This window comes from Terrapene carolina, unplaced genomic scaffold (assembly GCF_002925995.2).
Source record: "Terrapene carolina triunguis isolate 2854851 unplaced genomic scaffold, T_m_triunguis-2.0 Scaffold210, whole genome shotgun sequence".
Taxonomy (NCBI): Eukaryota; Metazoa; Chordata; order Testudines; family Emydidae; genus Terrapene; species Terrapene triunguis.
Window position 1 is genome coordinate 33,500,582 of NW_020664561.1, and position 15,358 is coordinate 33,515,939.

General features: G+C 37.2%; 1 protein-coding gene across 5 annotated transcripts in view; it reads right to left on the reverse strand.

Moving 5' to 3' along the window:
• Positions 1 to 15,358, reverse strand: part of LOC112119096 (polypyrimidine tract-binding protein 2) — an 80,642-nt gene that overhangs the window by 2,039 nt on the left and 63,245 nt on the right. For 3 of the 5 annotated variants that reach the window (XM_024217659.2, XM_024217658.2, XM_024217657.2), the window contains 4 exons: positions 2,721 to 2,860; positions 1,209 to 1,242; positions 697 to 789; positions 1 to 8 (listed from right to left, as the gene is read on the reverse strand). The exon at positions 1 to 8 is cut by the window's left edge and continues 209 nt beyond it. In XM_024217659.2, the coding sequence (XP_024073427.1) occupies positions 1 to 8; positions 697 to 789; positions 1,209 to 1,242; positions 2,721 to 2,860 (275 nt within the window). Of the gene's footprint in view, positions 9 to 696; positions 790 to 1,208; positions 1,243 to 2,720; positions 2,876 to 15,358 lie in introns of all 5 variants that reach the window. The other 2 variants (XM_024217655.2, XM_024217654.2) reach the window with 1 other exon arrangement.

Sequence of the window (15,358 nt, forward strand, 5' to 3'; positions counted from 1 at the left end):
ACTCATGGCTGAAAAAGACAAGTTTATTAAATTCAGTACTACATTTCAAAACCCTGCAAGGATGGCATATACTTTCTCATTAAATCACGGATTTCAGCCAACATTGCAAGCTAGAAAAATAATTCCATTTCAAAGTTAGTTTGTAAAATTTTCAAAACTGCACTGCTATGTTTAGCCATGTATTCAGTAAAACAAACCTGCAAACACAACCCTATTTTATTCTGTTATTTGAATGGTCCAAATAATTTATTCCAGGTGAAAAAGCCCACCATGACACTAATCAACATATACACCACTACCTAGTATTATGATCAAACTTCTTTTTTCTGATTTAATTGTGGTATTTTTGTGTATGCTATTGTGCTGATATGGCCAGTGTAGTAGCAGACTGATGTCCATGGGGTTAAATTAGAATTTGGAGCTAATGTTTAGTTCAAAAAATAAATTAACACCTCTTTCTCCTCCAACAACACTATTATTCTGTTCACATAAAGCAGCATATACACATACGCTTTTTGTAATACAAAATGAGTTGATGTAATAAGTTTTCATGTCTCATGGACAGTCTGGGATCGGAGAAAAACTAAAATAAGAATAGACTGACAAATATGAACATGTTCATTTGAATTTCCACAACATGATTTCAAATACTTAAATTTACAGATTTAAATGAGGCATAAATGAATCTAATCTTACCCAGCTGTGACTGGTTCCCATCTGCCATCTGTATAAGAGCACTGTCTTTCTTATTGTATAAAATCTTCACACGCTGCACATCCCCATAAACACCTTTTTTGGAGTCAGAGAGGTAATCCAAAAGAAAAATTAATTTTAAGTCTAATCAACTAAACAGCACATCTTGACATATCAATGAAACATTCAGACATCAACAAGATCACCCACTCAATCTCAACATTCACACAAATGAATAAAGAAGATCAAGATTTTGAATAGTGAATTTTGAAAAGAATAAATTTTTGATAAACCCTCAAAAGCTATGTGAATGATATTAAATTAAAGACCATGCAAAATATATTAGCATGCATTAAAAGAAAATCTTGTGTCTATGGAGAGTTTTTAAACAGCAAAAGAAAAATAGCAAAAGATTTACTATTCAACTTTAAGCCAAAAGTGCTAGCTACAAATAAGAATTAAGGTGAAACAAAAATTAAATCAATAATAAAAGTATAGTGCTAACAATAACATACCGAAGAGGGTAAACAGACTTTGGGGCGTAACCATCTTTAGAAGGAGAGAAGAGCAAGCAGCGTAAGACAAGAAGAGAGAAGAGTCGAGGAAGAGCGGAGATGAACAGATCATCCATAACGAAGGGTGGTTCCCGCAGAATGGTGAGGTGGTCATGGATCATGGTTCAAGGCGGTTAATTGGGGCAAGTTGGTCCGAGGAACACATTTTGTTCAAGCACAGAAGCATGAACATAGGGAATGAAGACAGGGAACGTAGACAAGGATAAGGAAAATAAAGGATAAGACGGGGGAGGGCATGGGAATTTGAGGAAAGACAAGGAAAGGGAAGGTGAACACAAAAGGAGAAGGATGAAATGGGGAAGGGAAACAGCAATGCAGAAGAAAAAAAGGAAGTGGGGAACAAAAAAAAAATAAAATATAGGTCAGTACATAGGAAATGCAGGAATTTGGTCAGAAAATGGTTGGTTGGTTTATGTACTGTACAAGAAAAAAACTGAGTAAAATGTAGTCACCCAAGACAAATATGGGTAAAGTACATCCATATCAAAGAATAAATTACAGCATTTCATCTCAACATGAAAAAAAAAAGTATGCAATAGAAATTTTAAACTTTGAACTTTAAGTGCATAAGCATGGCTGGGTATGAAATGCAGGCAAAAATCTTTCAAAATGGCACTCTGATCCAAACATTTTAACATGCAAGACTGTGGATGAGAAAATAGTAACGAATGATAAATAAGCTTAATGAATCATATTAACAGAGGCCAGTTAAAAATGAAACAAGTATTCCAACTAGACAAACTGATACATCAAACTTCCCACATTTCATACCAGCTTTCACAGCAATTAAAAAAAATTGTACAAGACAGTAAAAATGCAAAACTAAATAAAACCCCTTAGATTTTTAGAGTTAGCAAGAAAGATAACAGTATTAAGGTGAAAAATGTTTTTGGAGACAAATGAATAATAACTGCAAAGAAAAAATTACTAAGAGAGACTGGAAGAGTGCCTCGTCAAGATCTTTGGGAGAACCTTCAAAGAAAAACGTGTTAGAGCAGTTCACATAAATTAAGATTTTAAAAATGCAGTGACATGTAAGCATGAAATGAAGCAGCAAATTATTAGAAAAGAAAAACATAATTCTACTTTACATAAAATATAATCTACAAATTAGAATACATTTTGCTGTTTTTGTGAAAATATTTAAATTACAAATTGAAAGCCAAACATGCAGTATTCACCATATTTTTCTTAGGAAAAATAGGTAGCCAAATATCAAAGGATATTTTAAGTTGTTAGCTACCTAGGAAAACAAAAGTATTTAACTAGAATAGAAAAAAATATAAAGTTTATAGTTTCAAAATTAATTTAAACATATAAAAAACAAGAAAAAATACTTTGATCTTAAAGTATGCAAGTGAAAATAGAGGCAAGTACAAAAAAATGAAAACATTTACAAATGAAGTGTGATTAAAAAATAAGGAAAAAAAAAGAGTTTATGGTTTCACTGACCTCTTCATTTAAATTGCTAACCAGGAGGACTGTATTGCCACCAGCTGAGACTCCAGGCATACCCACTCGGCCAGCAGCAGCAGCGGCTGCTGCAGCAGCAGCATTCGGAATAGCCAAAGGACTCAGCGCTCCTGGAACAGCTGCAACAGGAAGCCCTAATTTTAAAATAAAGCATATTTTACGAAATACAAACAAGTCGTTTAAAAATATCTAAATTAGAAGTTCAAATACTGTATTGTTTACACTACAAAAAAATTCATTCCACGATTCGTATTTTCCAATGCTTAGTGAAATGGATCAGTAATAAATATCAGGAGAAAAACCAAGGTTCTCGCTATTTTCTTGCTTCAAAGCACTTTATATGCTACTTCACTTCTCTAAAGACCATTTTGTTTTCAATCAAATGTAGTTCTTGTGAACCACACATATTGCTCTTTTTTCTTAGATTAAAGCAAAAACCTTCCATAATAATATCTATAGGTTTAGAAAAGGTTCAGAAAAGGGTAAAAATGATTAGGGTATGTAATCACTTCCGTATGAGGAGAGATTAATTAGACTGGGACTTCTCAGCTTGGAAAAGAGACAACTAAAGGGAGATATGATTGAGGTCTATAAAATCATGGCAGGTGTGGAGAAAGTAAATAAGGAAGTGTTATTTACTCCTCATAACACAAGAACCAGGGGTCATGAAATGAAATTAATAGGCAACAGGTTTAAAATAAACACAGGAAGTATTTCTTCACACAACGCACAGCCAACCTGCGGAACTCTTTGCCAGAGGATGTTGTGAAGCCAAGACTATAACAGGGTTAAAAAAAAAAACTAGATAAATTCATGGGAGGATAGGTTCATCAATAGTTATTAGCCAGGATGGGCAGGGATGGTGTCCCTAGCCTCTGTTTGCCAGAAGCTGGGAATGAGCGACAGGGAATGGATCACTTGATGATTACCTGTTCTGTTCATTCCCTCTGAGGCACCTGGCATTGGCCACTGTTGGAAGACAGGATACTGGGCTAGATGGACCTTTGGTCTGACCCAGTATGGCCATTTTTTATGTTCTTATCAAAATGACTTGAAAAAAATCTTTTTGATGCTTAATTAATCTTGTTGCTGGAATATACCAGTCAAGTCGGTGAAACTAAATATTAATGCAAGTTATCTTCACCATTATTTTTCCTTTAAATTACCCTTTGGTATTAGTTACTTTCTTCACTTCAACTTGATGCTTTAGGCTAGGTTGCAACCTTGCAGAGTAAGGCAAATCGAGTAGCCTACATATTACCCATAGCGATAGGCTCAGTGGGGGGAAAAAAAAGTTCCAGCCATGAAGACGCAGGAATATTCAGTCCAGAGATATGGCTCCATAGTGGTAATCCTCCCTAGCCTCTCTGAATCCTAACAAAGTTAATTCAGGCAGGGATAGTATTAATTTATGATGGGTTTTCCCAGTGGAATCCCTTGGGTACTTATCCCCCTAGGATACACTCCTTCCCCACCATCCTGTGAAATTGTGCCCCTGTGCTATGCCTGCACTACCTTTTACAGGTAAATTAGACATATTTGTACAAGTACATTTTATTTAGTCTCCAACAAATAAAATGATAAGACTAGCACAAAAATCATAATTGTTCGAATTATTTATTACTTTATTCTATTGCATGCTATTTTCCACTACTGCACTAGGCCTTGCAGATTTCACTATGTGGTCTTCTGATGCCTGGATGATGATGATAAATGAAAATTTAACTCAGGACCAAGTAACCTTGACCAGTTGGGCCCACTAACCCATCTAAATAGAAATCTTTAGTTTGCAGATGAGAATTGAGTTTCCTCCCTTCTTCCCCTCAGGAGCTAATTTTGTTTAAAAATAAAAATAAGGGAAAGGCAGAAGAATTCTCCCGTCTCAGATAGTGAGTAAATACTGAGAAGCTAATTGTGACTGTACTCGTCAATAATAAAATAAAATATTCCCAACACTACTAAAAATAGATATTTGAGCAGAAGAAAAATGGAGAAGTGTAAAATAAGTGTGGTTACAAAGTTTATTTCACACAAAGTAAGTAAAATGTCCAAGCTCCAACTCATTAATCATGTTTCTTTTACGGGGGGGGAATTTATGAGAGAAATAATTAACACATTGAGATTTTACTGTGCTGGACAAAAGGACTAGCTAAGTATATAATATTAATTTATTGTGACTGAGTGGGATAGCCAGTATCTATTATGCAGTAATGGTAAAACAAAACAACGACAAAAACAATGTTAGGGATAGAGATTGATTTATGTAATGCCATAAAAATATTTTCAGAATTAAAGTTATATTCTCCCTTAGAAAACATGTTCAGTTCTGGTCATTCCATGTCAAAAGCAGATACAGAAGTGTTGAAAGAAGGGCAATTAAAATTAATGATGTGAAAGGATTTTCAAAATAGAAGGGTTTTAAAAGATATTAGTCTATAGTGTCATAACACAGGTATACAAAATAATGAATGCTACTGAGAAGGTTAACTAGGCAATCCTATTTAGTCCCTCTTGTAACTCAAAAAAAAGGGGAAGGAGGCATCTAATAAAATTAAAGGGCAACACATTTAAAGACAATAAGAATGCTTTGTTTTTTAGCACAATGCATAGAGTTTAGTGGGATTCAACAAGGGATTAGACATTTTTATGGATAACAAGAACATCCAGTTATATTAGAGAGGCTAAATATGTGTACATGGACAATCAAGCTTCAGGATATAAGCCAATCACTAACTATCTGGGGGTTAGGAAAAAACTTCCCTGCCCCAGACACAATATATGAAGGTTGTCTATAATCTTCCATTGAAATATAGTACTGTTTGCTGTCAGAGAAAGTATACGGGATTAGATAGACCACTGGTAGTTTTGCATGGCAATTCCTATATTCCTCAAAATCCACTTTTCACTTTCTTTTCCACAGTTGACCGCCATGCAAATTTATACTACTATATATACAAATGTATCAATAAATAAGAGAAAAGTAAGTTAGATGTAAAAATGATGTGCCAAAGTTTTCCAAAAGTCATAATTAAAGTTGTGCCCTGAATGTTTCAAATAGTAAAGGGCAGAGAGGCATTCAGCAATTAACTGATTTCCCTTTAACTAGCTATGTTCTGCTGTTGTATCACAGAAGAAATGCACAGATATTAGGCACTGTATTAGAGCAACAGAACCAGCCAATAAAGAGGCTGAGATAAGTGAAAAAATGAAAATATATCCAAAATATTGAACACTATTCAATACCTCCAATTTTTCACACATCCCATGAAAGAAGATAAGATGAACCCCTCATCCCCCAAAGCTACAAACCAGAAAGAACATAACTTTCATAAAAGTTTGTAGAGCAGACCGTTAGAAAAAAAAAACCATATCTTTGCTTGCAATATGAGAAAATGTGTTTGGAAGTTACATTGATGCACACTTGGAATCCCATAATGCTACTTTCTGTCCCCTCAAAAACAGTATCAAAACTGTATTTTAAAGAAAAAAAAAGTACTCACAACCAATTTTTAAATAAATATTATTTCAGAATAATTTTAAAAAGTTTAAATACAATAAAATGTTATTTTTTTTATGTTGAAAAGACTGATTGTTAAGATCAGTTGTTGTATAAATTGGATGAAGTTTCAGGAGAGACCATTTGTTAATCAAAAACTAAGTACGGTAATTCCTCTAGTATAATCTGGGGCCAGTGATAGTTGCATGAGTTAAATTTGTCAAAGCAGCTTTCACCTGTGTTCGTTATTTACATATTTTACAGTGAAGAAATGACTAATTTGGTCTTTTCTGCAAGTTACACACGTTTTTACATTATCCTGGTCTCCTCTGAGACATTCCCTGTCCAATCCCTTACTTCATAATTGGCAAACCACAACAGATGCACATCAATGTTTAGAGAACAAAATACATTTATCCTATTGTGCAATTTAAATGTGCATTCTATTGTACAACTAATTCAAGATCCAAGTAATTTGGTCATAAATTTTGATATTTGTAATGTAGTTCCAAGGGGTGGAGGGGGTGACAGGGAGGAGAACTATGGGCTTCAAACATGTAATTTGTTTCTAAATGTTTTTACCACTCCCTGTATTGTGAGGGCCACAACATTTTTGTGACAGCCATAAAAATGATACATTTACTCTCCTTGCTAGCAGTAGTAGTTGATTTAAGTATACTTTTGAATTATATTAGTATTTCAGATTTTTGTGATGTAAATAAGAGGAAATAGAGCAATGTATAAAACTTGTTCCCTAGGAAAGATATTTTGGAAGACTTTAATTCAGACATAAAAAAAAATGCAGAAATAGATTTTTATATTGTACATACCCATTTTTCATGTCTGTTTTCGGTAAGCTCAAGAAGTATAGTTAAAGAAGGTCACATATGCATACGTTAGCTGCACAGTAAAAATTCAGTAAAGATGCACATGACGGGGCACAATACTATGTGCCCACTGCACAACTTTTTCCATGTGAAGTGGCAGAAGCATAGCACAGTTTAAATGTAGGCCATTTTTATCTATGAAAATGCCATGACACTAAAGAATCACTGCAGGAGCGAGAAACAGTAGCTTTGTCCCATTGGAAAGCAGAGCTTCCCAATGAGACTTAACACTCACTATTTCAGGACCTTTGAGGACTAGAAGTAACATTTTTAAGCATTGAAAAGCTATTTTAAGCCATTTTTAGAGGTTTTTTTAATGGCTCCCTCTGAGCCCTCTACAGCTAGAAGCGTAGTAACTGATATTTTACAGGTAAAGGGATAAAAAATAGTCCCAATAATATTTTTAAAACAGTCCTAAAATATTATTTTTGTATCCCCTGTGCAGACTACACTATGGCTTTCTTCTGGGATGAACTGCATAACTCACCTTATAGTTTTGTCATTTCCACAAGGCAGCCATTCCTAATTTAAGCTGGAAAACCTTTAACACATACCAAATCATATTCCTATACACCCTATATACCCAGGCATGCAATTTATAACATTTATAGTAATATGTAGCTGCATTTATCTTTTCTGGTTTTGTATCTCCTACTGCTGCATATCAATCACTTCATGTCAAAATGCTGTGTTGTGTTATCAATTTGTTGCTGAGATAATAATTAAAATATCAGTACCTTCAATAGAAGAATAAACAGAAGCAAACAGAAACAGAAGCCCCCACTACTTAAGGGCCTTTCCCCCCTCTTAGAAAAGATATATAACCATTATTTTAATTAGAAATGATTTTTGTGTGTTTCCACAAAGCTTTAACCAACCATAAATATACAGGTTTAATCCTGACTGGGGCTTCTGTGTACTACTACTACTACTACTACTATATTAAAATAACAGATGACTGCATTTTTATAATGTTCTTAACAATTAGCATAGTAAAGCAGAATACAAAGGCACAGCTTACCAGGACCTGAAGCGGAAGTTCTCCAAAGGTTGTATCCTCTAAAGCAGCGTTTCTCAAATGCATCCACTGGGGCCACATGCGGCCACCAGGGGCTTTTCTTGCAGCCACAGCCTCCTGGGCTGTGATGGGATGGGGGGCAAAATAGCGGCCCCTCCTCCTCCCTGTTGCTCCAGGATGCACCATCTTGGTGTTGATTGCTGGGGCTGCCAGTAGGGGTTGGGCCCTGCCCCACCCTCTGAAGACTGCTGGGGCACAACACTGGAGGAGCAGGTAGCAGGTGAGTTCCCCACCTTCCCAGGGGTTGCATGGCTCAGGCATTGGCTTCAGCCCTGGGGTAGTGGGACAGCAGGCTCTGGTTGCAGGGCTTCAGGCTCCAGCTGCCGGGCTTCGGGTGCGGGGCTCCAGGCTCCAGCCCCCTGCTGCCTCTCCTGCCCCCCATCAATCCTCCCCCATTGCCCCTGGCCCCCTCTTCCTTCCCTGACCCCCAATCCAGGGCTTAATTTCTCCCCAGGCTTGACAGGGCTAAGTAAGGCTGCTGTGAAAAGTGATACTTGTATGTTTGTTAATATCACTTTTCACAACAGACTTACTAGCTAGCAATAAATAAATTACACTGATTTGGACATGTATATGTGCATATTTGTTTGTTTTTCCTAGAGCATTTTAGGAAAAATTGTCTGAGCGGCCACCAGCAAGAGTTGGTGGTCGCAGTCTGAGGCCACCAAAAAAATTTGTCCTGAGAACCCCTGCTCTAAAGATCCACATTCTTAAGTCTTGTGTCCTCACAGATGCACCTTCAGGAGCTGACTAGCAAAGCTTGAATTATAAAGTTTAGAACCCCTCAGATGGAAACAATTAAAGCATGTGTCTCCGAGGACGTACATAGCACGTCATAGCCTCTAATGATTAATTCTTTTTTCAATTTAAAAAGATCTAGGTTTCTGGGGAATAAAATGGAATTACAACTCAAACAGGGAGCAGGATAAATGAATCAATCTATAGGAGGACACTCCAAATAAAAGCAAGCAAGTTCTTTCTAAAAAGGTGACTATCTTTTAATGATCTCTATAAACGAAGAATGAAATGCTTGAAATTTGTCCCTATTAATGATTTAGACCAATCAATAAAAGAAACACCTTATTTTTGCTTTTACTGGATAAAACTGGCACAAGAGATAGCCACAATCTAGAGGAGAAAGGGAAATAAATATTTAGTAAGAATAAATTAAGAGTCTGGATGAAGTGGGAGACTGATAACGGAATACAAATGAACCCTACTGCCCCTGGTTCAAATCTGGCCTGGGTAGGTAAGCAGTTGTCAGTCCAAACCCTACTGGACAGCTTTTCCAAATACAGTAAGCAATAACAATCAAATCATTTTAGCAGTCTCATCAGTAAGGCTCCGTGTTTGTCACGCAGGTCACAGATTCCGCAACTTTCCATGACGTCCGTGACTTCTGCAGCGGCCCCTGCGGTTGGCCTGGGAGCTGCCTGAGCAGCTCAGGCAGCCCCTGGGCCAGTCGCAGTGGCGGCTGCTGGGGCAGTCTCAGGCCTCCCTGCCCCCAGCAGCAGAAGTTTGGGTTTGGAGGGACTTAGGGCTGGGGATTGGGGTGCGGGGTGGTGCTTACCGGGGGAGGGGCTCCATGAATAGGCAACAGGAACTCAGCTCCTAGCTCCATGTGCTGCCTCCGCCAGCAGGCACTGCCCTCACAGCACTTACTCTTTGAATACAGAAGGACTTAAGAGAATTTACAAGTAAATCAATTGATTTGAGTTAAAATTTAAAATAATGGAACCTTTAAGAAATTTAGCACTCTAATAGATATTTTTGAAGTCCCTAATGATCTCAGTAACAAAATACTGTAGATCCTTCAAATGTAAAACTCATTGAAATTGGCTATATCAGAAAACTTTTTTTTATGATTAATTGGGAGCGGGGGAGGGTACTGCTAATCTACGACAGATAATTTCACAAAAAATGCCTTCTTTCAAAATGGTTACTATCTACTATTTTTCTCAGTGGAGTGAGGTGAACAGTTCCCTCTTTCAAAATGGCCACCAACTCCTATTGGGAACAATGGAAATGAAGCCAAACTGCCTTCGTGGAAGACGATGGCACCCTATCCAGTCCCTTCTTTGTGGAATTCTCTGCAGAACATTATTCTTTAGTCCTTGTTGAAGTAACCAAGTTATGCAGAATGACGGCAAAAATGAAAATTATTTTCAATAACTACTCTCTGCACCATATTGACTTGACAGGAAGGTTAGGAAGGGGAACTCAGGGTGGATGTGAACAGAGAAATGTGAAGGACAATAGTGAGGAGGAAGTGGTGTGTGACCAAGTAAGGGAAATATGGAGCTTAGGTTTTAGGCAACAATGGTCCTAAAAGTTGGAATAAAGTGAAGGTTTATAATATACATCTTCAAATCATTAGAAATATCACATTGTAACATTCTCTTTGGGATTCTTGTTTAGTGTTCATACATGAACATTTTAATTAAATAAAAAGGAAATTCCCAAATCAGAACTATGTTAAACTGGAGTTAAGGTTGAGAGTACATATCAGTAACTTAATGGTTGAAAACATTACTGGGATGTTCAGATTATCCCCCAAACAAGCATTACAAACCCAGGATATTTACAGTTAAGGTTACCCTTAAAAGAAACCCCAAAAAGTTAAAGTATGAAAATCAGTTAGGGAACTCTGCCCTGTAGTGATACTAACAACAAAATATATAATGTCTTTAAAAATCAGTTTATCTAACCTGAGACCACAAACACTATTACGCATTAGTTATAACAGTATGGTTATTGCACAACATCATTACAGGGTGGAGTTAAGGTTGTTTGGATGCCTTTATGGTGTGTTTCTACGTCTGAATTTCTTTTAACTTTAACCTTAACTGAATATCCAGAGTTTGTAATACTTGTATGGAGGATAATTATAACATCACTATAATACTTTACACTTACATTACTGTATACAATAAACCTTAACTCCAGTTTGTATCTTGGAATATATATTACACTGATATTGATCAGATATAACTGCTTACATATCAGAACACAGCTAGTGGTCTTCCCTGTATAGAGAATTTTCCCTATGTGTTTTTTTTCATATTATGTAAAAAATACATGCCACTCCAAAGGAACAACTATTGCTTTTGACAATTTACCTGAAAGCACTCCTTTCTGTCCATTAATGCGTTTTCCTTCTTTCAAAAGATAAAAGGCTCATTAAAAGACATCCAATTTATAATCTCAAGGATTTCTGATCACCTCGTTCTTTCGCAGCAGAGAATGCAGTATATGAATGAATAATCATCTGTCAGGGCCAGGATTATCTTTTTGGATGTACGGTTTCTAACCGATTATATAGTACAGAGATCTCATCGGTTAGAAGGTTCAGAGAAATTACACATCCAAGGAAAAAGTGATCCTTGTTCTGTAGATATTTACAGCTGGCTATTCTGAATGATCAGGTACAAATATTTTGATAAAAACCATGATCAATTTGTAGTATGATACACTGGTAATTAATCAACAGAATAGTATACATGATATGGAGCGAATCTTAACATATTTCAACACAGTGACCCTGCATTCATGAATTTGGTCAATAGCTGTACTTAATCTTTCTAGTTTATGGATAACACATTTTGGGAGAGGGGGGGCTGTTTTTGTTTTTTGCTGTTAAAGATGCAATCTTATCAGCTCTTTTTGCTAAAGTATACCTGGGCACAGCACATCAATGTTTTTTAAGTGTACATATATGTTGCATGGTGAGCAGTATTTGTAAACTAACATTTTTATCAGAGAGCTTAGAATCATTAAACAAATTAAAACCTTATAAAACAGAAAAGAAACTCTGTTTATATTAGGCTAAAAAACATGAAAGTAGGGCTAGGCTTGTGGTTAACGTACTAGACTAGGACTCAGAAGTTCTGGGTTCAGGTCCCAGATTTTCCACAGACTTCCTTAGTGACCTTCTGCAAACTCAATAACTCTGTGTTTCAGTTTCCCGTGGGTTTGGTCTGCCTTGTAGACTTATAGATTTACCTGTTTGGGGCAAGGATTATGTCTTAATATGTGTTTGTACTATACTTAGCACAGTGGAACCTCAATCTCAGTCCTCTAGGCATTAGTGTAATACAAATAATATAAAACACATTCCCAAATAAAAAATAGCTTGTCAATGTCCTAGTAAAACCACATATAGAGTGATACAATGGTTTTCCACTTATACAGTTTTAGATTCTCTACTCCAAGACTTTAATGCTAGTCAGACTGCTAAAACTATATTTAATTCTTGAAGAAGTGTCTATTAGGACTCAACCCTTATATTCAACATGTGGTTATGAATTACAACTTCTCTTGTAAAATCAGTAACTGATCTTGTGATAATTCTCAAATATGTAATAAAATGAGCCATTGTGTCAGAATTGAGCCCTTATTTTTCCTATCAGAGTTTGGTGATCTCATCCTAGCTTCTACAGTAACTCCTCACTTAAAGTTGTAGTTATGTTCCTGAAAAATGCGATTTTAAGCGAAACGATGTTAACCGAATCCAATTTCCCATAGGAATTAATGTAAATAGGGGGGGGTTAGGTTCCAGGGAAATTTTTTTCACCAGACAAAAAACTATATATTATATAGATATATACACAGTATACGTTTTAAACAAACAATTTAATACTGTTCACAGCGATGATGATTGTGAAGCTTGGTTGAGGTGGTGAAGTTAGAGGGTGGAAGAGGGAGGGATATTTCCCAGGGAATGCCTTGCTGCTAAATGATGAACTGCACTCGGCTGAGCCCTCAAGGGTTAACACGTTGTTAATGTAGCCTCTTACACAAGACAGCACGAGCACGAGGGAGGGGAGACAGCATAGCAGACAGAGACAGACAAACACCTTGTGTGTGGGGGCAGGGAGGGAGGGAGGGAGAGAGAGAGAGAGATGCACACTGCCCCTTTAAGTAAGCTGACCCACTCTTAAGTGTATTGTCTTTTTAAGTGGATCAGGAAGTTGAGACAGCGGCTGCTGCCCCAGGCTCTCTCTCTCTCTCTCCCCGTCCGTGTCCCCTCCCTGCTCTATATGGAGAAGGGGTAAGCGGGGTGCAGGAGCAGGGGGGAGGGGAACACCCTGACATTAGCCCCTCTTCCCCACCCTGCACAGCAAGCAGGAGTCTCTGGGAGAAGCTCCAAGGCAGAGTGCAGGAGCAGCATATGGAAGTGGGGGGAGGGACAGCTGAACTGTCCGGCAATTGATAGCCTGCTGGGCAGCTGCAGCACAGGAAACTTAGGGGAGCGGGGAGCTGATAGGGGGGCTGCCGGTCCACCCTGGTTACAAGCCCCCACCAGCTAGCTGCAATGGGCTACTCTTCCTGCAAGCAGTGGACAACGTTAGAAGGGAGCATTGCACAACTTTAAACGAGCAAGCTCCCTCATTGATGAGCAACGTAACAACGAAGCAACGTTAACCGGGACGACTAAGTGAGGAGTTACTGTACTTGTACATATGAAAGTAGCACAGTTTACTATCTCTTCTAAAAAAACTAAACAAAAAAAGGCCCAAGAGTACACTAACATGAGTGTTGCAGGTCAGAGCTCAGGTACATTTCTGCAGCAGTGTGGAAAAGCTTTGACTGCACCTATAATTATATCTGGCTCAATCCAGTGCAGTTATTCCTTCACTTTTATAAACACTTAATCTGCGAACAGAGCCTGCCATGTTCCTCTTGACAAAAGCCACACAGACTACTAACCAAGTAGACTTTCTCTGAGATATTCAAGATAGGCAGCAGCAGGAAGAACCATACAAGATTCCCCTACAATCAAGAAAATGTTTTTTAAAAAGAAGTGAGGAAGAGGAGTAAGATAGGACCAAAAAATAGGCAAGATCATTGGAACAGTATTAATGTTATCCCTGTTCACCATGTTTTCCCACCCCCTCCCACCTTACCATCACCTCCAATGATCTTTTAATTTCTTATTATTTTCTCTTCCTTTTCTATTTCAACCTCAAGTACCCTAACAAAAATGCTATTCATCAATCTGCACACACAGCCATTTAATCAACCTCATGATCATTATTCTATCCTAACACCCACTTCATTTTTAAGTCACTTGAATGTGTATACTTATACTGTAAGCTCCTCAGATGGGGATCTTGTATTTGTATATTCTATAAAGCACCTTGCTTATTTGTAATAGGGCTATCGATTAATCACAGTTAACTCATGCGATTAACTAAAAAAAAAATCACAATTAAAAATAATTAATCGCGATTAATCACAGTTTTAATCACACTGTTAAACAGTAGAATACCCATTGAAATTGATTATGTATTTTTGGATGTTTTTCTACCTTTTCAAATATATTGATTTCAATTACAACACAGAATACAAAGTGTATAGTGCTCACTTTATATTATTTTTGATTACAAATACTTGCACTGTAAAAATGATAAACAAAAGAAACAGTATTTTTCAATTCACCTCATACAAGTACTATAGTGCAATCTCTTTATCGTGAAAGTGCAGCTTACAAATGTAGATTTTTTTTTGTTACATAACTGCACTCAAAAACAAAAAAATGTAAAACTTTAGAGCCTACAAGTCCACTCAGTCCTACTTCTTGTTCAGCTAATTGCTAAGATAAACAAGTTTGTTTACATTTACAGGAGATAATGCTGCCCACTTCTTTTTTACAATGTCACCAGAAAATGAGAACAGGCATTCACATGGCACTTTTGTAGCTGGCATTGCAACGTATTTATGTGCCAGATGTGCTAAACATTCATATGCCCCTTCATGCTTCGGCCACCATTCCAGAGGACATGCTTCCATGCTGATGATGCTCATTAAAAAAATAATGCGTTAATTACTTAGTGACTGAACTCCTTGGGGGAGAATTATATGTCTCCTGCTCTGTTTTACCCGCATTCTGCCATATATTTCATGCTATAGCAGTCAGATGATGACCCAGCACATGTTGTTCGTTTTAAGAACACTTTCACTGCAGATTTGACAAAACGCAAACAAGGTACCAATGTGAGATTTCTAAAGATAGCTACAGCACTTGAACCAATGTTTAAGACTCTGAAGTGCCTTTCAAAATCTGAGAGGGACGAGGTGTGGAGCATGTTTTCAAAAGTTCCCGAACCACCAAAAAAGAAAATCAACCTTCTGCAGGTGGCATCTGACTCAGATG